This window comes from Felis catus, chromosome B4, assembly GCF_018350175.1.
Source record: "Felis catus isolate Fca126 chromosome B4, F.catus_Fca126_mat1.0, whole genome shotgun sequence".
Taxonomy (NCBI): domain Eukaryota; kingdom Metazoa; phylum Chordata; class Mammalia; order Carnivora; family Felidae; genus Felis; species Felis catus.
Window position 1 is genome coordinate 77,126,728 of NC_058374.1, and position 25,393 is coordinate 77,152,120.

The 25,393-nt window shown below is 38.1% G+C and overlaps 2 protein-coding genes and 1 pseudogene across 15 annotated transcripts in view; 2 read left to right on the forward strand and 1 right to left on the reverse strand.

The window, feature by feature from the left end:
* The window catches only part of FAM186A (family with sequence similarity 186 member A), an 81,927-nt gene extending 73,296 nt beyond the window's left edge, over positions 1–8,631 (reverse strand). For all 3 annotated transcript variants that reach the window (XM_045061771.1, XM_045061770.1, XR_006600709.1), the window contains exon 1: positions 8,198–8,631. In XM_045061771.1, coding sequence (XP_044917706.1) covers positions 8,198–8,368 — 171 coding nt within the window. In that variant the 5' untranslated portion in view covers positions 8,369–8,631. The remainder of the gene's footprint in view (positions 1–8,197) is intronic.
* LOC101087754 lies at positions 2,833–3,632 on the forward strand (annotated as a pseudogene).
* LARP4 (La ribonucleoprotein 4) overlaps positions 8,618–25,393 on the forward strand; it is a 66,064-nt gene continuing 49,288 nt past the window's right edge. For 5 of the 12 annotated variants that reach the window (XM_011283923.4, XM_011283928.4, XM_011283926.4 and 2 more), the window contains exon 1: positions 11,772–11,945. In XM_011283923.4, the coding sequence (XP_011282225.1) occupies positions 11,928–11,945 (18 nt within the window). In that variant the 5' untranslated portion in view covers positions 11,772–11,927. Of the gene's footprint in view, positions 8,831–8,932; positions 9,073–9,351; positions 9,367–10,260; positions 10,619–11,770; positions 11,946–25,393 lie in introns of those variants that run through there. The other 7 variants (XM_011283925.4, XM_019834917.3, XM_019834914.3 and 4 more) reach the window with 6 other exon arrangements.

Below are 25,393 nucleotides of genomic sequence, written 5' to 3' on the forward strand. Positions count from 1 at the left end.
ATAAGAGGAGAGAGAGAGAGAGAGAAGAAAATTACTAATACCAGAAATGAAAAGCGACATTATTACAGATTCTACAGATAATAAAGGGTTAATAAGGGATTATTGTGAACAATTTTAGGCCAATAAAATTACCTAAGATAAAATGGACAAATTACTTGCAAGATGCAAACTGTGAAAGCTCACTCAAGAAGACAGATAACCTGAATAGCCCTGCAATTTTTTAAATTGAATTTATAGTTTAAAACTTTCCCATGAATTAAACTGCAAGTCTATATGTTTCCACTGATTATTTCTCCTTACCCCACCCAAACACTTAGTGGATCCTACCAAACATAAAAGGAAATGCCAATTCTCAACAAAGTCTTAAGGAAAATTAAAAATATTTTACTTGAGTTTATAAAGCTAATATTAGTCTGGTGCCAAAACCAAAGTATTAAAAGAAAACTACAGGGCACCTGGGTGGCTCAGTTGTTAAGCATCTGACTTTTGATCTCAGCTTAGGTCTTGATCTCAGGGATTTTAGGGTCATGAGTTAAGCCCCATGTTGGACTGCATGCTGGACATGAAGCTTACTTAAAAAAAAAAAAAAAAAAAAAAAAACTACAAACCAACATGTTTTGTAAACATAGACACAAAAATTAACAAATGTTAGCAGATTGAATGCAAGATAATACAAAGAATACTACATTATGAGTGAATGGAATTTATCCACAAAATGTGAGGTTGGTTTTTCAGTCATAAATCAATGTAATTCACTATTTTAACAGATTCAAAAAGACAAAAAAGAAATCACATGATAATCCCAATAGATGCAGTAAAACCTTTTGATAAATCTGAGTATCTATTCCTAATCAAAAATCTTGGCTGGGGCACCTGGATAGCACAGTCAGTTAAGTATCTGGCTCTTGATCTGGGCTCAGGTCATGATGTCGGGGTCATGATTTCATCAGGGTTGTGAGATCAAGCTCCATGTTGGAGCCCTGTGTGAGGCTCCTTGCTAGACTTGGAGTCTGCTTGAGATTCTATCTCTCTTGTGCACTCTCTCTCTCTTAAAAAAAAAACAAAAAAAACCCACAACCAAACAAACAAAAAAACCTCAGAAAACTGAGAAGAGAATTTCTCCAACTTGATAAAGAGCACCATAAAAAAATATACTGCTACAATCATAGTGAATGAGGAAGACTGAATTCTTTCCCTTAACATCAAGAAGAAAACAAGGATGTCTCATCACTTCTATTCAACTTTATACTGTAGCTCCTTGCCTACTCAGTAAGTTAAAAAAAAAAAAAAAAGCTTACTTATTTTTCCCCTCCCCCCAAAAAAACAGTTTAAAGCCACCACTGGGTGGCTCAGTCAGTTAACCATGATCTCATGGTTTGTGAGTTTGAGCCCCGCATCAGGCTCTGAGCTGTCAGCATGGAGCCTGCTTGGGATCCTCTGTCTCTCTCAAATTAAAAAAAAAACAAAAGAGCAAACTTAAATGCACACAGACATAAAAGGAGGAATCAAACTGCCTCTATTAGCATATGATAGGGTTGTCTATGTAGAAACCCCAAGGAATATATGAAGAAAATCTATGAAGACTAGTAACTGGGTTTTATTATACAAGATGCACATACAAAAATGTATTTTATTTGTACACATTAATTGTGAACAATTGAGAATGGAAATAAAAAAACAATGCTATTCACAATATAGTATAAAAAAATGTGAAATACTTAGGGACTAACAAAAGATTTGCAAGGTCTAGCACTTGGGAGAAAAATTAGACCTAAATAAATACAGAGATATTCTGTGTCCACAGGTCAAAGGACTCAATATTAAGTTCTCAATTCTCCCCTAATTGATCTATAAATTCAATACAATCCCAATCAAGACACCAGCAGGCTTTTTTCCCCCCCGAGTAGAATTTGACAGACTGATTCTAAATTTTGCATGGAAATGAAAAGGGAGAAAGTAGTATGGATAAAGACAGTTTTTAGGTTATGAATGTTTGAGTGTGTCCCTCCAGAAAAAGAAGCCCAAGAAGAGGAAATGGGGATAGAAGGAAGATGTGAGCAAACAAGTTGGGCATAATTGAAAAAGAACAAAATTGGAGAACTAAAAATACATGATTTCAAGAATGATTATAAAACCTCAGTAATCAAAAAAGACACTGCAGTATTAGAATAAAGATAGGGGCTCCTGGGTGGCTCAGTCAGTTGAGCGCCGACTTTGGCTCGGGTCATGATCTCACGGTTCCTGAGTTCGAGCCCCCGGCCGGGCTCTGTACCTACAGCTCAGAGCCTGGAACCTGCTTCAGATTCTGTGTCTCCCTCTCTGTCTGCCCCTTCCCTACTCGCGTTTTCTCTCTCTCTCTCAAAAATAAATAAACATTAAAAAATTAAAAAAAAAATAAAGATAGATAAATAGATCTAGAGAACAGACTAGAGAATCTATAAACTCACACATACATGGTCAATTGATTTTCAATAAAGGTGCAATGCAATGGAGATAGGATAGTCTTTTCAACAAATGAATCTAGAATAATTCTTTTTAATGTTTATTTTTGAGAGAGACAGAGTATGAGTTGGGGGAGGGGCAGAGAAAAAGGGAGACACAGAATCTGAAGTAGGCTCCAGGCTCTGAGTGGGCAGCACAGAGCCCAACAATGTGGGGCTTGAAATCAGACTGCGAGATCATGACCTGAGCCAAAGTCGGAGGAGGCTCAACTGCCTGAGCCACCCAAGAGCCCCTGTTTTGTTTGTTTGTTTTTGACACCTCAATCAATATCTGATATCATTTACAAAATAAGATAAAATGAACCATAAAGCCAAGCCCAGAGCCAAAACCATGTTTCACAACCAGTAGGACAATGATGTGACTGTTTGGAGCCCTCAAGGCAGGAATCATCAAATTGAATATGCAATGGAAGCTGTCAAACAAGGTTCAGCCACAGTTGATCTGAAGAAAAAACAAAAAAACAACACACAGTGTTGGTTGCATTGAAGACAGCATAGTCAGAGCCTGCAGCTCATCAGAAAAAATTCTCCATGTTGACAACTATATTGGTATCTCAGTTGTGGGACTTACTGCTGATGCTAGACTGTTATGTAATTTTATGCACCAGGAGTGTTTGGATTCCAGATTTGTATTTGACAGACCTCTTCCTACATCTCATCTTGTATCTCTAATTGAAAGCAAGACCCAAATACCAACGCAACGATATGGCCAGAGACCATATGGTGTTGGACTGCTTATTGTTGGTTATGAATATGGGCCCTCACATTTTCCAAACTTGTCTATCTGCTAACTATTTCGACTGTAGAGCTATGTCCATTGGAGCTTGTTTTCAATGAGCTCGTACTTACTTGGTGAGACATATGTCTGGGTTTATGGAGTGCAATTTGAATGAACTGGTTAAACATGGTCTGCGTGCCTTATAAGAGACACTGCAGAACAGGACTTAACTACAAAGAATGTGTCCATTGGAATTTTTAGTAAAGACTTGGAGTTTACGATTTATGATGATGATGTATCTCCATTCCTGGAAGGTCTTGAAGAAAGACCACAGACAAAGGCACAGCCTGCTCAACCTGCTGATGAACCAATGGAACATTGCAGAAAAGGCTGATGAACCAATAGAACATTAAGTCATAAACCAGTCCTTATGCATGTTATCAAATGTGTAAGAATTCAGGATCATGTACTGATGACAATAATCTATACTTTGCACCAAAATATGCAGGGTCTTATGGTATGTTTTAGGAATCAGTCCAGATGTGAGTTTTGTCCAAGCAACTTCTCTGAAACTATGTAATGGTGTGCATTTTTCTTTGAGAGTGTCTATATAATCATTTTTTAGAAAGTATAATTATTTGTACTAATGTTTTTATATGCAGAGCATAGTGTCTGTGTGGTTTTAAAGACAACTATGAAATAAAATTTTTTCACTTGCCAAAAAAAAAAAAAAAGACACATTGAACCATAGACATAAATGTAAAGTCTATAACTCCTAGAAGAATACATAGGAGAAAATGTTTGTGACCTTGAGTTAGTCAAAGTTTGCTTTGGAAGAAAGAAAACATTGATATATTGGACTAAGGAATTTTGTTCTTTGAAAGACACAATTAGTAGAAAAAAAGACAAGTCACAGAATTGGAAAAAATATTTGCAAACCACCTATCTGATAAAAGTTGTAATCAGAAGACATAAAAATACTCAAATCTCAATAATGAGAACATAGACCAGTAAACTTTTAAAATATGGTCAAAATATTTGAACTGCTGGAGAAGACATACTGAGTGCAAATAAACTGATGGAAAGTTGCTCAAAATCACTAGTCATTACAAAAATGCAAATTAAAACCATAATGAGATACTATTATATACCTTTTGGAATGGTTAAAATTAAAGATCTATACTCTCCAACCCTTCAGAGAGTGGAATCTATTATTTTAATTTTTTTTTAATGTTTATTTATTTTTGAGAGAGACACAGAGTGTGAGGGGCAGAGAGAGAGGGAGACACAGAATCTGAAGCAGTCTCCAGGCTCTGAGCCGTCTGTCAGCACAGTGCCTGATGTGGGGCTCGAACTCATGAACTGTGAGATCATGACCTGAGCCGAAGTCAGACACTTAACTGACTGAGCCCCCCAGGTGCCCCTGGAATGATTAAAATTAAAAAGACTGAAAACATGAAGTGTTGATAAAGATGTGGAATAATTGAAAACTCATATACTGCTTGTGGGAATATAAAATAGTATAACTACTTTTTAATGGTTTTTATTTAAATTCCAGGTGGTTAACATACAGTGTAATATCATTTTCAGGTGTACAATATAGTCGTTCCACACTTCCACAAAACATCTTAATCCTTATCACCTAGGTAAATACCTAGTAGTACAATTACTGGATCATAGGGTAGTTCTATTTTTAACTTTTTGAGGAATCTCCATATTGTTTTCCGGAGTGGCTACACCAGTATGCATTCCCACCAACAGTGTAAGAAGGTTCCCCTTTCTCCACCTCCTCACCAACACCTGTTGTTTCCTGTGTTGTTAATTGTAGCCATTCTGACTGGTGATATCTCACTGTAGTTTTGATTTGTATTTCCCTGATGATGGTACTGGCACAAAAATAGACACGTAGTTCAGTGGAACAGAATAGAAAAAACAGAAATGAACCCACAACTATATGGTCAATTTATCTTCAACAAAGCAGGAAAGAATATCTAATGGAAAAAAGATAGTCTCTTCAACAAATGGTATTGGGAAATTGGTCAGCAACATGCAAAAGAATGAAACTGGACCACTTTCTTTTAAAAACATTTTAATAATGTTTTTATTTATTTATTTTTGAAAGAGAGAGAGCTAGCAGGGGAGGGGCACAGAGAAATGGAGGAAGAGAATGTCAAGCAGTCTCTGCATTGTCAGCACAAAGCCCGAAGCAGGACATGAACCCACAAACCGTGAGATCATGACCTGAGCCGAAATCAAGAGTCTGAAGCTCAATCAACAGTCATAGGCTTAACTGACTAAGCCACCTAGGCACTCCTGAAACTGAAACACTTTCTTACACCACATGCAAAAATAAATTCAGAATGGGTTAAAGACCTAAATATGAGACAGGAAACATCAAAATCCTAAAGGAGAACATAGGCAGTAATTGCTTTGACATCAGCCACAGCAACTTCTTTTTTTTTTAATTTTTTTTTCAACATTTATTTATTTTTGGGACAGAGAGAGGCAGAGCATGAACGGGGGAGGGGCAGAGAGAGAGGGAGACACAGAATCGGAAACAGGCTCCGGGGTCCGAGCCATCAGCCCAGAGCCCGACACGGGACTCGAACTCACGGACCGCGAGATCGTGACCTGGTTGAAGTCGGACGCTTAACCGACTGCGCCACCCAGGCGCCCCCAGCCACAGCAACTTCTTACTAGATATGTCTCCTGAGGCAAGGGAAACAAAAGCAAAAAACAAAAACAAAAACAAACAAACAAACAAAACTATTGGGACTTTATCAAAATAAAAGGCTTCTGCACTGCATAAGAAACAATCAACAAAACTAAAAGGCAACCTACAGAATGGGAGAAGACATTTGCAAATGACATGTCTGATAAAGGGTTAGTATCCAAAATATATAAAGAACTTATAAAACTCGGGGCACCTGGGTAGCTCAGTCAGTTAAGCGTTGGACTTCGGCTCAGGTCATGATCTTGTAGTTTGTGGGTTAGAGCCCCGCGTCGGACTCCGTTCTAACAGCTCAGAGCCTGGAGCCTGCTTCAGATTCTGTGCCTCTCTCTCTGGCCCTTTCCCACTCACACTCTGTCTCTCTCTCTTCCTCAAAAAATAAATAAACATTAAAAACAAACCAAAAAAAGAACTTCTAAAACTCAATACCCAAAAAACAAATAAACCAGTTTAAAAACGGTCAGAAGACATGAATAGACATTTTTCCAAAGGAGACATCCAGATAGCCAACAGATATATAACCACTTTTTAACAGTTTGGTAGTTTATTTTAAAATTGAACATTTATGGGGCGGCTGGGTGGCTCAGTCGGTTCAGCGTCCGACTTCGGCTCAGGTCACGATCTCGCGGTCCGTGAGTTCGAGCCCCACGTTGGTCTCTGTGCTGACAGCTCAGAGCCTGGAGCCTGTTTCAGATTCTGTGTCTCCCTCTCTCTGACCCTCCCCTGTTCATGCTCTGTCTCTCCCTGTCTCAAAAATAAATAAACGTTAAAAAAAATTAAAAAAAAAAAAAAGAAGTGTTTCCTTCACCAGCCAAATTGTGACCTGTGACTTCTTAAAAAAAAAAAAAAAGATAAAATCCAACATTTACATACCACGTGACCCAGCCATTCCAACCTAAATATTTACTCCAAAGAAATGAAAGCATAGGTCTACAAAATAAGTCATGAAAAAGTAAACAAACATTCATAGCAGTTTCAGTTGTAACAACCCCAAGTCCAAAGCAACCCAAATGCCCATGCCATGGAGAAATACTCAGCAATAAAAAGAATGAACTATTGGGGCACCTGGGTGGCTCAGTCAGTTAAGCGTCTGACTCTTGATTTTGGCTCAGGTCAAGATCTCATGGTTCATGAGATCAAACCCTGCATCAAGATCCGCATTGGGCTCTGCACTAACAGGTTTTTTAAACCTTAAAAAAAAAAAAAAAAGAATCAACTATTCATATCAATAAGAATGTGGATGAATCTCAAAATAATTATGCTAAAAGAAAGGAGACAGAAGAAAGTGGATGCTGTATGATTCCACTCTCATAAAATTATTTTAAAATACAAAAAAATCTATAGTAAAGAAAGCAGATTGTCAGTTGCCTAGAGATTGGGGTGGGGGTGGGGAAGGGTGTGTGGGAGGAATTTTAATGGAGTGTGAAGAAACTTTTCAGGAGTGATGGGTAAGTTCATTATGCTGATTGTGATGAAGGTTTCGCAGGTTTTTATGTATATCAAGACTTTTATACTTAAAAAATATACAGTTTATTATGTGTCAATTATATTTCAGTAAAGTTGTTAAAAGCAAATACCAGGTTATTGTTCTTTGTTGTGGAGAGTTGGAACAGGAGTAAGTTTATGCGGAGAATGAGAAAGTACAAAAATTTAGCACTCCTTAAACATAGGAAAAAACTTCCCTGAATTAATTTCTTTTAATCTGATTGGCTTTGTTGTATTCTGTTTGACAGACTAAAATGCAGTATAGCCTTAATTATTTGGGGTTTATTGGATTGTTATACTATTTAAGCTTTTTGTTCATTGTCCTTGGATTTCTCTTGGCCAACGAAATCCCCTTCCATGAGGTGTTTGGGGGAAATTAAAGGAACTGGAATTCAAACCAAGCTGTTTCTTCTTGTTAACAGCTATTTGACAAAAACTCAGATGAGAACAAATTAAAACTATTGACTGAAATTAGATACTAATATTAGCTGTAGATTTTAATTTTTCTTTCTACCCCAATCACTCAATCGCATGTGTGATTTAATTCTTAAAAGGTTTGATTAATTCTGATAGGAAACTTAAAAAGATTAACATAAAATTGGAGCTTGTAATCCACAGAGTCAGGTGAAATTGTCATCTGAAATCATAGTTACCTCAAACACAAAGATCATGAAAATAAAATGAGTTCCAAAAAAAATGTAGCTTATCATTGATCATTAAAAAAGAAAGTTGTAATCTGTAAACTTCTCATTTACTACCTACCTCTCTGGCTCGACAAAGCTGTGCGTGCTCAATTCTAGAGATGACATTCTGCACTGCCAGTGGGATCTCCAGCTTAGGGACCTCTGATTTATACAGGGCTTTTATGGACGTGATGGTGGAATCCACTGCTTCTTTTTCTGATTCAGATTCAGTGTCTATCCCACTTTGCATTTTGATAACTATATTGAAAAGTTGAGTGATTTTCTTTTATTTCTTCTCTTCACCGAGTATAGGCAAATGATAATATCCACGAGGAAGCTGGAAGAGGTCTTTCCTGCTCCCAGAGTTTGTGGTCTGCCCTGTCACTAATTGGTTCTTAACCATGGTATTCCAGTCTTGGTGATGTCATAATAGATCCATTGTGTCTTCAATAACTCAAACATTTCAAGAGTGCTTACTGTATGCAGAGAAGTAGGCATTCTATATGCTGTGATTGGAGAAGGGTGAAGGGGGGTGGGAGGGTAGGAAAGAATAGACAACAGGAACGCTAGAAGAAATAGAAGATACAGTCCTGCCTAAATAAGCTTAAAATCTGGGTGTTAGAATTCAAGATCCAGTATGTCCAATGCAACTCCTGATTCTTCTCTCTTCCTGAGATTTTGCTTAAGAATTTTTAAGCCTGTAATTGATTAGGTGTGCTACAACTTCTTCAGCTGCCCCTCAACTTGTCCTAGATCTGTAATTTGGAAGATATTGTTTGGATGAACATCCCACTCTTTGCACTGCCTAGTTACTCATTTTTTCCAAGAACTTGACTGAAGATTTTGAAATTCCATAGTTGGCTGGAGAAATTGAAGGGAACGCTGGATGCTGCTTTGTAACTGGGAGAGGGGTACTCTGGGCAGCTCTGGGCAGCTCCTTTGATTGCGGAGGAGGTGAAAGGATTTAGGACCCTGGAGCAATTAAAGGAGAGGGTGGTTTTGTTGGCTGTGTAGCTTTTTTTTTTTTTAATTTAAAAAATATGAAACAGTACAGAAAGTAATATAACAAATAGCCACGTGCCTATCACGTGGAATGAACAAATATCAACTTTTTGTAATATTTGCTTCTGAAATTTTTAAATAAAATTAAGCATTGGAGCTAAAGTTGGAGTCCCTTTTGGTGTTCTCCATAGACTCCTTGCTTCCCCTCTGCCACTTTTCAGAAGTAATGACAGTCTTGAATTTGAGGTATTTGTGTGTAGTCTCTGTTTATATAGTTTTATTATGTAACTAGGTATAGGTATTCATTAACTAATATCATTAAGATTTTCTACAAATTATGAATGTATAAGTTAATTTCTCTACAGGAACTTCCTATGTTGAGTTCTTGGTGTAAACTTGTAAATTTAAATATGTGTTTCGGTCCTTCAGAAAATGGGAAGCAGGGGATCACAAAATAGTTGTCTTTTAAGAAATCAATCAATATACAGCAAATTAAATATTTTCCCTTCTAATATCCTGCTAAGTTATCCCCTCCTCTGTGTTCCTAAAACACTTTGTAAATTTTCTATTATAGTACTTATCTCATTGAAATGTAACTATTTTTGTCTCTGTCCATTAGCCGGTGAACTTCTCAAAACAAGATGCTGTGTTTTAGTTTTGTGTGTGTGTGTGTGTTTAACACTTGACATATTCTTCCTCAGTTTCTCTGAAGAAATTTTCTAAAGTTTGGATATTTCTTATAGTTTCAGATTCAATTTCCATGGAAATTTTTCTAAGCCCCAGAACACTTTCTTTTGTTAGACTGCCCCCATCATAAAAATTACTCCCTCCTTTTTCATAATCACAATTATGTCCAACAAAATTAATAATGTTTTCTGAAAGGAGTACAATCAAGAATTTTTAATAAATGTGAAGTTTGATTAAAATATCCATGATTATCCAGCATTTCTTGAAATTATCAATCTAAGTACTTCATTGATAATATTTGATTTTGAGATCCTCAAGTAACTTTTATTTCTTGTGACTTTTTTTACGTTGCTTACTTACCCCAGCAGGCATTCACAAAGCAGCCTACATGCGTGTCAACTAAACTAATTTAGGATTATTGTGCTCTCTCCCTCTCTCATATTTTTTATGCAGCATGGACTTCATCAGCAACTGGAAATGAAAGCGTTCTAAAGCAAAGTTTAAAACCTCTCTTCTTCCCTTTCAATTTGTCAAACATTTGTTGAAAGATACTACTATGTAGCCACTATTATCTCAGACTGTGAAGAAAAATGATAGGGTACCTGTGAAGAAACTAAAAAAGAAAACAAAACAAAACAACAAAAAAAAAAAGAAGAAAAGAAACAAATTTAAGATAGAATATTTGAGCACTGATAAGGGACATGAAGAAGAAAGGGAGCAGTGTCTTTGGGAAAGCCCTATGGACAGAGAAGGTGATTGACAAATGAAGACATTCCAGATAGTGAAGACACCTTGAGCCATGGCTTTGGAGGTGAGTGTTGGGTTTGTCCTTCAGGGGAAAGGTGAGGAGACTGATTTTATTGAGATGAAGTAATGTTGAGTTTACTGTGGATCAGATTAGGGAGAGGATGGGATACAAGTATCAGGAGTTTGATGGAGGAATTAATTTGGCATCTAAGTGAAAAAGGGAGAAGATTCATTTGAGGTAAATAAAGTAAGGGAGATTACATGGGGTCAGAATGGTAAGGTCTTGAAAGCAAGTAACAGCAGTTTGGTGAAAATGAAACCTTTAATTTAGAAAGATTTGTGAAATAATAGACTGGAAAAAATAAGTGGAAAAAAATCAACACATAATTATTTCAAAAGTAAGTGTCTGAACTGGGAAAAAGAAGTAGGACTGATAGGGAGGGCTAAAGCTTATTAGGTATTGCTCAAGATAAAAAGGAATTTGGATCATCTAACAGAAAAGTATAAAGATGATTTTTTAAATTTTGTTTTTATTGTACTTCATTTAACATGACAGAACATCAATGAAGAGGCTATCCATACTAAGTGTTATTAAGTAGCATAGATGTGGATACCTGATGTAAGTAAAGGGCAAAGTTCTATAAAGGTGTGTCTAGGGGAAACCCGCCCTCCTAGAGGGTTCCTTCAAGTGTAAAAAGGGGGGATAAAACCTATTGCATAAGATCTTTTTAAAGATTAATTCACATAAGATACCTAGGATAAAGCCAGGCACATAGTAAGCTTTTAATATACAGCAGCGGCTATTAACATATTTACTATTAGATCTGCTTGCTTTTTTTTCTTCTCGACTTTGTTTCTGCGAGAGCCACCACCTTTTCGGAAGGATTGGGCGTCTGTCCAGTACCCCTCACACAAACTTGCCGTTTTATCAGATCTAGATTTTGAACTATGAAGACTGCGTAATTGTTATAGCGGTAGTACCCGTCCCTTTGGCGGGGGATAAAATGCGTAGGATTTTTTCACACCCCCGTGGTACAGAATGGCGTCTTCCTCTGAGCGCTTCCCTCCTCCCCCCAGGCCTGATGATAGTACATCCCATCCTGCTGCTGGAAAAGGTAGCGCAAAAGTTGAGCGCGCCGAGGGGGTGTCTCTTCTCCCGGAAGCAATTGTTTTCCAGACCCGGAAACAGTTGCTCTTTCAAGGGAGGTGGGACTGGGCGGGTCGGGCCGCAGCGGCTGACGGCGGGGGAGGAGCCGGGTCCACTGCCGGGTGGAGGGGCCAGGCGAGTGTCCTTATCCTAGCGATTGGGGCTCGGGCCTGTAAGCCCGTTGGAGTCGCGGCAGCGAGAACGATTGGGCCGAGCGGAGGAAGACATGTTGCTCTTCGTGGAGGTGAGTGGACTTGGTAATGTCGCCCAGCTGTGAGGAGAGCAGGAGTGTGGAGGCGCCGGCCGGTCCCACCGCCATGTGACTTTCCAGGCCGTACACGCCGCGGAACCGGCAGATAGGCTGACACAGCACCTGGGCCGTGCAGGCCTGCGGCTCCCCTCTGCGCTCTCGCAACACTTTAGGAAGCTGTGGGAAGTGAGGGCCGTAGTGGGAGAGAACTGAAGGTGGAGAATCGAGGCTTGTCTGGTGTGGCGTGAGGGTCTGAGGAAGGGGGAAATGTCCCATATGGACCTCCGAGAGGAGGCAAACAGGCCGGGGGTTGGGGGGGGGGGAGGGCGGGGGCGGAGTCTACGGAGAAAAGGGTAATCAGGTGGGCGCGTGGGTGGGGGGGGGGGGGAAGCGAGGTCTCGCGGGGCCCTCTGGGAGGGAAGCAAGCAACATGTGGGGCCGCGGAGGGAGGAAGGTGAAATTCTGTATAAGTATGTTGAAGAGAAAAGTTGAAAGCTTCTTCTTAGCACCCCCCACCAAATTTTGTTTGGTCCCCGTCCCTAAGTCTCTGGAACGTTCTGTGGGTGGAAAGCGAATTACTGTGAACGGAGGAGACGCCGATAGGCTTTGGAAGCCTTGAAAGGCACCGCTTTGACCTTTTGTAAAAGTTACTCAGGCAGTGGTTCCGTGATGAGGGGTTGGTTTTATGAACGGATAAAAGCCCTTATACAAGGAAAATTCCAAGAATGAGAACAGCCTAGTCTGGGGAAAGCCGGTTTTTATATGTTGTTTAACAATGGAACTACTTTTATTTTAACTGGAACGTCTGCTGCTGGCCTATTTTGGTTTTGAAGGTGGTGGATACCTGCCTTCCACAAATACGAGGTTTAATTTCTCTGATTTCTGTCTTTCTCTTGTGTGCAGTGAGCATCAGCTGACTGCCTGGCTAATGCTTTGAGTAGATTCCAGATCATATTGTTCTTGCATTGTGAAAACGTCAAACCAGCAAAGCTGCAACTTCGCAACTTGGCACTTGTTAACTATGCCCATAAAAAGAATCTTTTCAATGAGGGAAGGAATTTACAGGTTGTATAATTGATCGAGAAGCCGGGCCAGTCTGTGGCAGGTTTTTTTCCGGAAGGAGGGATGGATCTTACTCCGTAGTATTCCGGCATAAAGTAAATACATGGTTTAATTTTTTTTTTTTTTTTTTAAATCTGACAACGTGTAGCTGATAAATTTGAGATCTTTACATTGGGTTTTAAAGAGACAGCTAGCTACCTTACAGTATGTCCAGCATTGGTAACAGACATTCATTGGAATATTCCAAGTAAATCATGAAAAGACTTGAAATTACTGAACCCATTCTGTTTACCGTTTTTTATCCTCATTGTAGTTTTTTGTTTTTTGGTTTTTTTTTTTTTTTTTTTTTTTTTTTTTGCTTTTGGGTTTTTGTTTTTTGTTTTTTTGTTTTGCAGGATAAGAAATCAATATGATTTTAAACAGTGCCAGTTTGTATTAGGAGCGTTGTGCCATGCAAATGCTTTAGGTTTTAAGTGTGTATGTGTTCTGCTGGGCAAGTGAATGTGAAGTTTTACTTACATGAACATGAATTCCAAAATAAACTTTTGAGTTCCAAATTGATACCTTTGGCTTTGTTAAAATGTGATCTTTAATAAGAGCTCCGTTTATTGAGTGTTTAAGCTAGGTCCTCTCCTTTCTCAAAACAACTGCAGCGTTTTACAGATGAGAAAACTGAGGCGGAGGTGCGCCTGGGTGGCTCAGTGGGTTAAGCGTCCAACTTCAGCCCGGGTCATGATCCCACGCTTTGTAGGTTCGAGTCCCACGTCAGGCTCTGTGCTGACAGCTCGGAGCCTGGAGCCTGCTTTGGATTCTGTGTCTCCCTCTCTCTCTGTCCCTCTCCTGCTTGCACTCTGTCTCTCAAAAATAAATAAATATTAAAAACAAAGCTGAGGTGGAGAGGTTAATAACGTAGAAGGAAAGTAGTAGATTTAGGATTTAGATACAGGTCATTCTAATGTCAAATCCTGCCTCTTATTAAACTGTTACATGAAATTAATATTTCCATTAATCATTTTATTTGTGAATCAGCATGTGGTTTTTAATTTTTCTCCTATGAGTTTTTGAAAACAATGTCACTAAACATTTGGGGCTGAATATATGGTATTAAAATAAAATAAAAAAAACAACAACACACTGGTCATTTTGTGTGTTTACTCATATTTGATCCTTATAACTATAGGAATAACCTGTAAGATTTAGAAATTATTCTGAGTGAACCAAAGCTCACTTTGATGTCTAAGGTCATTCAGGTGGGGGGCAAATTATGTGGGGGGCTAAAGTCTGAAGTCTGGCATCTAGAACACAAGTCTCTGACTCCAGAACTTATTTTTTGCACTTTCCCCTAAGCCAGGGATCCTTAATCTGGGTCCTTAGATAAACTTAAGGAAGTCCGTGAACTTTGCTGAGGAAAAAAAAATTGCCTGTTTATTTTCACTAGCTTCTAATTAAAATCTAGAATTGAAAATAATGGAAATTTCAATGGATGCTACAAGAAATATTTTCATATATTGCAGTTTTTGCATGTGTCTTGAAATACTGTTCATTAGTCCTTGTTACTGTATGTTTAAAAATCTTGTCATTTAGGGGTGCCTGGGTGGCTGAGTCCGTTGGGTGTCCCGACTTCAGCTCAGGTCATGATCTCACAGTTCCATGAGTTCGTGCCCCATGTTGAGCTCTGTGCTGACAGCTCAGCCTGGAGCCTGCTTCATTCTGTCTCTTCCTCTGTCTCTGCCCCTCCCCCGCTGGTGCTTTTTCTCTCTCTCCCTCCCCCTCCCTCCCTCTCTCTCTCTCTGTCTCTCTCAAAAATAAACAGTAAAAAAATGTTTTTTAATCTTGTTATTTAATGCATCAGTAAAGAAGCACATTTATTAGTAAAGTAGAACTTTTAAAATATTTTGGTAACTGTAACATAATTGGTTTGTTTTGTGATTCTGTGCATTTTAAAACTTAAAAAACATATTCTGAGAAAAGATCTGTAGGTTCATTGGACTACCAAAGAGGTCCATGGCCCAAGAGAGGTTAAGAACCACTTTACTATAAACCAGGTTGCTTATGGATCATCTCTGGTGGGACTTCTCTAATCTGGAATCGGGAGTCCTTTGCAGTTGTGTTCAAAATTTTGTGTGCATTCTTCTTGAAAGACCGTAGCTTAACTAATTTATAACTGGAAAATAAATGGGATAGATAATAGTAACGATAGTACCACTATAATAATAGTGGTGTACACCTTTGTTGTGCTTACTGTGTGTCAGACCTATTAACTGTTTTTGCATGTATACATTTGTTCAAACCTGCCTGTGAGGTAGGTAGAATTGTTGTCTCCATTTTAGAGATAAACTAAGGCACAGAGAATATGAGAAACTTGCTCAGGATTATACAGTTAGTGAATATTGAAGCTAGAATTAGAATCTAGCTACACTGCAATAGAAATCTATAGGCAGACAGGGAATCCTATTTTAAGTAGCACTTAGATGTAACTTTTTTTAAACTTAGTCTTGCAAAGGGCTGTATTGACTTAAGTAGTTTATTGGTTTTTTTCTCTGTTCTGAAGGAGACAGATACAGTGTCTGGCTTTCTGAGAAGAGGTAAAAATGTTTGGATAACTCATAAATAAACACTTAAAAATTTTGTCAACAACAAAATGAGGGGGGCCTGGATGGCTCAGTTAAGTGTCCAACTTTGGCTCAGGTCATGATCTTGCGGTTGGTGAGTTCGGGCCATGCGTCAGGCTCTGCTGACAGATCAGAGCCTGGAGCATGCTTCAGATTCTGTGTCTCCTTCTCTCTCTGCCCCTCCCCCACTCACGCTCTGTCTCTTTCTCAAAGATAGATAAAACATAAAAAATATAAAAAATGAAAAAATAAAATACAGATAACATAGGGGCGCCTGGTGGCTCAGTCAGTTAAGCTTCCAGCTCTTGGTTTTGGCTCAGGTCATGTCTCACAGTTCCACTTGGGATTCTCTCTCCCCTTCTCTTTCTGCCTCTCCCTCTTGCATGCTCTGTCTCCCAAAATAAATAAACTTTAAAAAATAAGTGAAATATAAAATACAGAAAATCGAATTATCATAACCATTGTTAAGTGTAGTTCTGGGTTGCTAAGTACATTTACATTGTTGTGCAGCCATCACCATCCACATCCAGAATTCATCTTACAAAACTGAAACTATACACATTAAACAATAACTGCCCATTTCCCTCTTTCTCCAGCTCTTACATAATTTTAAAAATAATTTATCTGATTCCTAAAGTTTTTTTCTTTTTTTAGGTAATATTTTAAATTTTTGGTTAACGTTAGAATTTGAGATAAGTGGGATAATTTACCTAGGTAATTTTCATTTGTTTTATAGTAATCATAATGTGCCTTTTTTTTTTTTTTTAATGTTTATTTTTGAGAGAGAGAGAGAGCACACAGGCGAGTGAGCAGGGAGGGGAAGAGAGAGGTCGGACACTTAACTGACTGTGCCACTCAGGCCCCCCATAATGTTGTGCCTTTCACCCCAGATACAGTACTGTTTTTTCCTGTTAATTTAAATTTGTTTATTAAAAGTTATTAGATGACTGAAAATGGTTTTTAAAGTTTTTTTTTTTTTAACGTTTATTTATTTTTGAGACAGAGAGAGACAGAGCATGAACGGGGGAGGGTCAGAGAGAGGGAGACACAGAATCTGAAACAGGCTCCAGGCTCTGAGCAGTCAGCACAGAGCCCGACGCGGGGCTCGAACTCACAGACCGCGAGATCTTGACCTGAGCCGAAGTCGGCCGCCCAACCGACTGAGCCACCCAGGTGCCCCTGAAAATGGTTTTTTAAAAAATGACTCAGAAGAAGAAAGTGCCTAAACGAGTTTTGAAATGATTGCCAAGAGAAGTTATAAATAAGTGAATAGTGGTTTTTGAACAACTTGGTTTTGGAATATTTATTGGAGGTAGATGCAGAATTTAAACACGAATAAAAATATTGTCAAGTAGAAATATTTTCAGATGCAATGGACTGAAAATGAAGTAGGAATTGTTGAAATGTGAAAAGTAGAATAAAATGCTTAGAAATGAACATAAAGATGTAAAAGTACCTTATGGTGCTTTAAATTACAATGAACTGGTTCACAGTTTTCTGAAAAACTAGAAGCTAGGGATATTGATATTCAACTATTTTGTATCAGTGTGGGTGTGTTTGGGCTATCAGGCAGTTCCATATTACTTCCCAGCTAATGGAATTGATCCTTAATTCTAGATGTGAATGTTTTTCAAATCTGTGATTTTGTTCTTCCACCTGGGAGCTTAAAAGATTTTGGGGGTGCCTGGGTGGCTCAGTCAGTTAAGCATCTGACTCTTGATTTCAGTTCAGGTCATGATTTCATTTCATGGCTCATGAGTGAGTTCGAGTTCCGAGTCGGGCTCTGTGTTGACAGGGCAGAGCCTACTTGGTATTCTCTCTCTCTCCTTCTCTCTCTGCCCCTTCTTCTCTCGTGTACACACACACACACACACTCACTCTCTCTGTCTCTCTCTCTCTCTCTCTCACTCACTCGGTCTCTCTCTCAAATAAATTAAAAAAAAAAAAAAAAAGAGTTTGACCCTGTAGTTGAAATGGGGTCTGAGTCTTTACTGCAGAGGAGCGGAAAGTGGAGGAGGTTGAGAAACTCTAGTTCAGCTATCATTGTGAAGTCATAAAAAAAGATTTTTAACCTCCTCTTTGAAGATCCTTAACTGAACATGGAAACTGACTCTTTAGCTCTGAAGGTGTTCATAGTATTTTATTTTATTGTTTCCGTATTCGTGTTTTGCTTAAATTTTGTTTTCTTTAACGTTTAATTCTTGAGGGTGGTTTCTAGGCTTGAAAACATTGTAAACTTTTGTATTATGCCCAGTGATTTTTCTGTAAGGGTTTTGGAATCCTAGGTTCAAATGTTAGTTATATGACCTTAGACAAGTGACAACTTGTGGGAACCTCAAGTTCCTATCTGTAATTTGGGAATAATAATCTTTTCAGACAAAGTCAGGTAGTTCATGATGTTTATGGTGTTTATGTATTAAGCCTTGTAACACAGTCTAGAGATGGGCTTGACCCACAACTATCATTTGATCACCATAGCTATTCTATTGTGATGTAAATCGTCCAGTATGTAAATGGTAGGCTTCCAAAATTACTGAAATTTGTGCTTGATTTGTTGAACATTTTTGGAAAATTTATTAAAACTACATGATAATGGCACTGGTAACTGCAAAAATTGATTTAAGAGATACCAGGGTGTATAATATAGCCACCTGGGGTGGCTCAGTTGGATGAGCGTCTTGACTTTGATTCAGGTCATGATCTCTCAGTTCATGAGTTCAAGCCCCACGTCTTCTCTCTCTCTCTCTCTCTGCTCCTCCCCTGCTCAGGCTCTGTCTGTCTCTCAGAAGTAAATAAACATTAAAAGAAAAAAGAGATATATACCTTTTAAAAAAAAAGAGAGATACCTTTTTGAGTTCTAATTCGAGCCTTGTTACTAATTTACCCTGATTCTGGGTAAGCCAAACAGAGTAATTATCTTAATTTAAATTTTTTATGGTTTAAGAGTATACTTTTAATTGGGCAGGTAAAAGTCTTAAAACAAGAATGAGGTTTGCAGTATGTTAAAATACAGATTCATTTATATGCAAAATTTAAAGGAATACAAATGATAAAATGCAAATAGGTGATTTGTATTTCCTCTTTTAGAAATTTTTTTCTAATGTACAAGTATAGGTAAATGTAAGGAAAAGAAACTTTTGAATATCATATACTCATGTCTCTTTTCTTGTCTGTTAAGTTGTAACAGAGCCACATTTTTAAGCCAAACTTTAGTTCAGGAAATATCTCTTTATTTATAAGTGAGTGGCTCTACCTAAACCAAAGACAGAGGGGGGTACTTTAGGTGAATATTACTAGAGGTAGGATATGAACTGTAGACTTAAAGCCAGACTCCGAGGATGAGGAGTTAGGTTTGGTTTGGTTTATATATTACTGAGGCAAGAGAAAAGCATTTTCTGTGTCAAAGCAGAAAAGTCAGGAGTAATCCAGGGTTTGTGTTGTACATAGTTGGCCAGTATTTCATCCTGTTAGTTTTGGAAACTATAAAATAGGTAGTGTGATCACATCTCCCATTTTGCCCTAAGTAGTTATAACGTACACCTGTTTTCTGGAACAAATGTCCCACCCTGTTTCATTCTCAAAAACGTCCTGATTTGTATGATAACTTTTAATTTTTCAGAAGAGACAAGGAATTCACTGTGTGCTTATTGGCAGTTCCCCGCCCCCCCCCCCCATATCACTACCACAGTGCACATAAGTTGGTACTAAAATATTTGTTGTTGAATTGGCTATGAGAAATGTAAATTTGTAGGATTTACAAAAATTTGCTGTTAAGCAAGGTAAGAGAAATACAGGATTATTCTAGCCTTTTGAGCTAAGCAAAGGAAAAAAGAGGGCAGTCATTAATAATAAGATACATTTATCTACAAGGTTGCATAAACAAGTGGTTAAGAACAGTGCACTGGGGACAGGCTGCTGTTCAGGCTCTGCCCCTTTCTAGTTGTATGACCTTAAGCAGGTTGTTTCACCTCTGTTTATCCGTTTTCTTACGTATAAATTGAGGATAGTACTAATATATGAGTATAATGTTAACATATCACATAAGGTTATTAAGATTGACAGTTAATGTAAAGTACTTAGAGTAGTATCTGGTATATACTAAACATTACACATGAGCTGTTGCTTTCATATACACTTATGAAAAGTAGCTCTCATTTCAGTTTTCTGGTAGTTTTCATTTGAAAATAACAGACTGCTGACTTTACACGTTTTTGAAAAGGATTATTTTTTATTTTTTATTTTTTATTTTATTTTATTTTATTTTATTTTTTTTAAAAATTTTTTTCAACGTTTTTTATTTATTTTTGGGACAGAGAGAGACAGAGCATGAACGGGGGAGGGGCAGAGAGAGAGGGAGACACAGAATAGGAAACAGGCTCCAGGCTCTGAGCCATCAGCCCAGAGCCTGACGCGGGGCTCGAACTCACGGACCGCGAGATCGTGACCTGGCTGAAGTCGGACGCTTAACCGACTGCGCCACCCAGGCGCCCCAATTTTTTATTTTTAATTAAAAAAATTTTTAATGTTTATTTATTTTTGAGAGAGAGCTAGAGAGAGCACAAGTGGGGGAAGAGACAGAAAGAGAGGGAGACATAGAATCCCAAGCAGGCTCCGGGCTCTGAGCTGTCAGCACAGAGCCCCACGCGGGGCTTGAACCTACGAACTGTGAGATCATGACCTGAGCTGAAGTCAGACTGTTAACTGACTTGAGCCACCGAGGTGCCCCTGAAAAGGGTTATTTCGATATTTAATATTGATATTTGAAGGTGGGGGATTTTTAAAATTTCATTTGTGTAGTTAACCATTGGCTTGATCAGATGACGATTTGAAGTAAAATGGCTCAGTATGTCTAGGACTATTTAAATTATGTAAAAAAAAAAAAGTGCATTATAAAATGCAAGATCCCTAGATTCTTATGCACAGAATTTGAGAAACACTCGTTCAGCATTTATTCATCCATCGATTCATTCAGCAAATGTTATTTGTTGACCTCCTGTGTGCTAATCATTGTTCAGGGTGCTAGAGAGCAGTTGACTGGTTTACCTTACACAAAGTCACCACCATTGTGGAGCTTGCTGACAAAATAATTCAGGTAAAGAAAAGTGCTTTGTGATAGAGGGTAAATTTTATTGCATAAACTGCCATGAATATTACTTTTTTTTTTTTACTGAAAATTAACTGTGGCCCTAGGATAGAAAATTACCTTGATCCTCAGGTAGAAATTAGTGCAGAGCTGCATTGACTTCTGCCCTCAGAACCCTATTAAACTGGTGGTGTATCCGTATTTTCTGGGTTATTAGCTAGTCTAGGCAGAACTAAACCAGGGATCATTTGGCTTGGTGAGGAGGTCTATTATATTCCTTAGGTAGTATATAACTGGTTGTCTTAAAGTTTTCTCTGAGGTAACTAACTGTAGTGTAGTGGCTAAGAGCCACTGTAAAAATGTATTGGCAGACTCTCCCTACTGGTGAGGTGAAATCTTGCCTCTGCTTTATTCTGCTTTATTGCAACGTTGGGCAGATTACTTTAAAAAAAAATGTTTTTTTAACATGTATTTATTTTTGAGAGACAGAGAGAGGCAGAGTATGAGCAGGGAAGGGGCAAAGAGAGAGGGAGACACAGAATCCAAAGCAGGCTGCAGGCTCCGAGCTGTCAGCACAGAGCCCGATGCGACGCGGGGCCTGAACCCACAAACCGCGAGATCATGACCTGAGCCGAAGTCGGACGCGAAACCGACTGAGCCACCCAGGTGCCCCTGGGCAGATTACTTTTAGGTAAAATAACTTTTTTCTTATCTGCAAAATGTGTATGATAAAAATATTTAACTGAAGTTGTTAATGAAGATAAATTGAGTGTTCCATAAGTGTTAGTTGTTGTTGTTCTCTGTCAGAATGGGTGAAAAATTTCCAGTTTAATTTTCCATTTTTATTTTCCACGAAATACTCCTAAGCATCTTCTAGTAGGACCCTGAAGTTTGTATTGGATGAAATTACAGGTGTTTTGTGTCTTTTTTTTTTTTTTAAGTACTTGTAATTTAGTGGTCTTCTCAATATTGGAGATAAAATTAAACCTGGATGATTGATTTGCTTGAAACAAATTTAATCAGTTTATATACTTTATTTTTCAGTATTTGTAGGGTTCAGTGACATGGAATTTCTATTTTCTGATAGTAAATAGGTAAGTGAAACAAATGGTTATGTATGACCAAAGACATGGTTTTACCACATTCGTGATGACTGTTTCGGACTCCTGTTCTGTTACCTTAAAACTGCTTATATGAGCGGAAGGTATCATTTTTGCCATGAACTTGATGTCTCTCATTTTTCCCTTCATTTTTATCTCTTCCCACCCACATAGGATAAATAAAAACGGCATAAAATGGACCAATAATGAAGACCACTTTTGGCTTATTTGGTGATGACATGTATTGCTTAGAAATAGAGGTGGTGATTTTTCTGTCAGTTTTATGGACTGACGATTTGGATGTTTTTGTGGTGATTTTGGCAGATAGTTTCCAAGTGCATTTGTACAGTTTATATCCTTTGATAGATGTTTTATGTGACTGTAGCTCAGGGGCTTACTTCTGGTTCTGTGGAAGAAAAGGATTTTGATGGAATTCTTTAGACAAAGTTAACCAAACATGGTTATCAAGAATTAAAATGAGAAAATAAGTCGTTGTTGCAGTTACCTGCCTTGTCAGATTCATTACTGTGTTTTAAAAACTTTATCCTAGAAAAACACAACAACTTCTCTTGTTGGACGTTTTCAGTTTCCAATTTTTCTTTATGTGGAGTAATTCTATATAGGGCACTCTTGTATATAAAGCCTTTAGGTTAAAATTCACTGCAGTAGGTCAAAGAGTGAACATTTTAAAAGTTTTTTGTATCAGTATTGACAAATTGCTTCCCAAAAGTGTTAGGACAGTTTTTACTGTTGCCCAGTTTACTGTATCTTTGTCAGCATCGGGCATCCTAATTTATAAAAATTCACCATTTGGATTAAAATGAAATAATTGATTCATTTTGCATATCTTCAGTGACTAGTGTGATTGAATGTTCTTCCATGTTTATTAGCTGTGAATTGTCTTTTTGCTTGTTTATACTTTTCTTACTTTCTTTGAAGACAATAGTCTTTTATGTCACTTGCCTAGGATGATTTTCCCAGTTGATGTGCCGTTTATTTTGGATGTTAGACGTTTCGTTATCTATTTATTGATTGTAAAAGTAGTAGATGTTAATTGTAGGAAAATCCAGAAAAGCACAAAAATGAGAATAAAAATGCTACTGCTCAGAGATAACCACTTACAACATTGACTTTTAGTCTCTCTAGTGTTTTCTGTGCTTGTGCATTATTTCACAAAATTCAAAGTTTCTTTCATAAGGTAGCAGCTTGTTTTTTATTCTAAGTTTCTGTGAACATTTTCACTGCCTTCTACGATATTTCCCCCATTTATAAAAATTTTATTTTGGAATAATTATGGATTCACAAGTTGCCCAAAAACCATACAGGGTGGTCTCATGTACTTTTGTGCTCAGTTTCTCCGAATAGTAACACCTTGCCATAACTATATAAATGGCCAGCAAATTGATATTGTTACAGTCCACAGAACTTACTCATATTTCACCAGTTTTACATACAATATGATTTTAAGGCTCTGGGATAGTCTTTACATGGCTGGACTACAGTTATTGAACAGATCCTCTGTGGTTGGTGTCTTAGTCCATTTGAGCTACTATAACTATCACAGACAAGGTAGCTTAAAAAATTTATTGCAGATAGCGATGCAGTAAACCTAGGAGTGCATACATCTTTCAAAATAGTGTTTTCATTTTCTTTGGGTAAAGACCCAATAGTGAAATTACTGGATCATATGGTAATTCTATTTTTAAAAGAATGTATATTTTTAAGGCTTTTGATAAACATTGCTAACTCTTAGAAAAACTGTATGAATTACAGCAATGAACTGTTTGCTTCCTTTTATACTTGTCAAAATGACATTAAGTAGTTCAATAGGTAAAAATGATACCTTGCAGTTAACTATTCCTGTTTGTCCTTTGTACATTTTCCCTGGAACAGGAAGACCTACTTTTTCCCTTTCTCGAGCCCAGTGCTTAGCTTTAGAACACATATGTAAATAAACTATTATTGTGGTTAGCAAAATAGAGGTGTGTGCAAATAATAAGAGGGAAAGAAGAAGTAATGACCAAAGAAATGAAGTCAGGTGCTCAAGATTTGTAGAAACTATAAGGAGTTATGGTAGAGTAGGCATTATGTCTTTAAAAATGAGGAAGCTGGAGGGACTCCTGGATGGCTCGGTCAATTAAGCGACCAACTTCAGTTCAGGTCATGATCTCGTGGTGTGTGAGTTCGAGCCCCATGTCAGGCTCTGTGCTGACAGCTCAGAGCCTGGAGCCTGTTTTGGATTCTGTGTCTCCCCTTCTCTCTCTCTGCCCCTGCCCCACTCATGCTCTGTCTCTCTCACTCTCTCTCAAAAATAAACAAACATTTAAAAAAATTAAAAAATAAATAAGTGAATAAAATGAAGAAACTGGGACCAGTAATTGCATAATTACTGGATGGCAGAATAAAGTTAAATTTTTTTGTTGTTATACCACACTTGTCTTTCGGGTGTTGGAATGACTCTCAATTTAGCTTCATGAAGACAATATTAATACTTTTTTTTTTTTAAGAAATATTATAAACTAGATGTTCTGGAAAAAACTGACAATATTGGTTGAAATATTTTTTTGAGCTTTTTTTTTTTCTAAGTTAGTGTATTTTGAGAAAGAGTACAAGTGTGCGAGTGGGGGAAGGGCAGAGAGCTAGAGAGAGACTCCTAAGCAGGCTCCGCCCTATGAGCACAGAGCCCAATCAGGGGCTCAGTCATGACCTGAGTTGAAATCAAGAGTTGGACACTCGGGGCGCCTGAGTGAGCGTCTTTGACTCAGGTCATGATCTCACACTCCTAGGTTCGAGCCTTGCTTTGGGCTCTGTGCTGACAGCCCAAAGCCTGGAGGCTTGCTTTGGATTCTGTGTCTCCCTCTCTCTCTGCCCCTCCCCCACTCGCACTCTGTCAGTCTCTCTCCCTCTCTCTCTCAAAATAAACATAATAATAAAAAATTAAAAAAAAAAGAGTTGGACACTTAACTGACTGAGCCACCCAGGCACCCCTAAAAAAGTTTTTTTTTTTAAAGCAGTGCTTTAAGTTGGCAAGAAAGCAAATGAAGTCTTCAGACCAAAAATAATTAAAAAGTACTCATCCAAAGAGGTAAGCAGGTCATAAATGTAGAGCTACTTTTAATGCATCTGTTGCTTCTTACTGGCCCAGAGCTTTGGTTTTAATTGGTAGTGCTTAGAGACAGGACACATGGTAAAAAAAAAAAGGGGGGGGGGAGGGCGGGGGGAGAATGAGCTTTCCCAGAGAAAAGGAAACTTGTCAGGTTTAGCTGTGACTCTGGATTGGTGAGGCAGAGGTATTCCCTAGTAATTCTAACCACAGATGTTCTTTTTGCAAAGTAGAGCTAAAATTCACACAAGTTGTTACCCAAAAAATCATGTTGAAAATTAAAGGAATACCAGATTGGTAGTTTTATAAACTGTGCAGTCATCTAACAGAGGGAAAACAAGTCCTTTCCTAAAGAGCATATTTAAAATTTTTTTTAATGTTTGTTTATTTTTGAGAGAGCATGAGGGGGGGAGGGGCAGAGAGAGGGAGACAGAATCTGACGCAGGCTCCAGGCTCTGAGCTGTCAGCACAGAGCCGACATG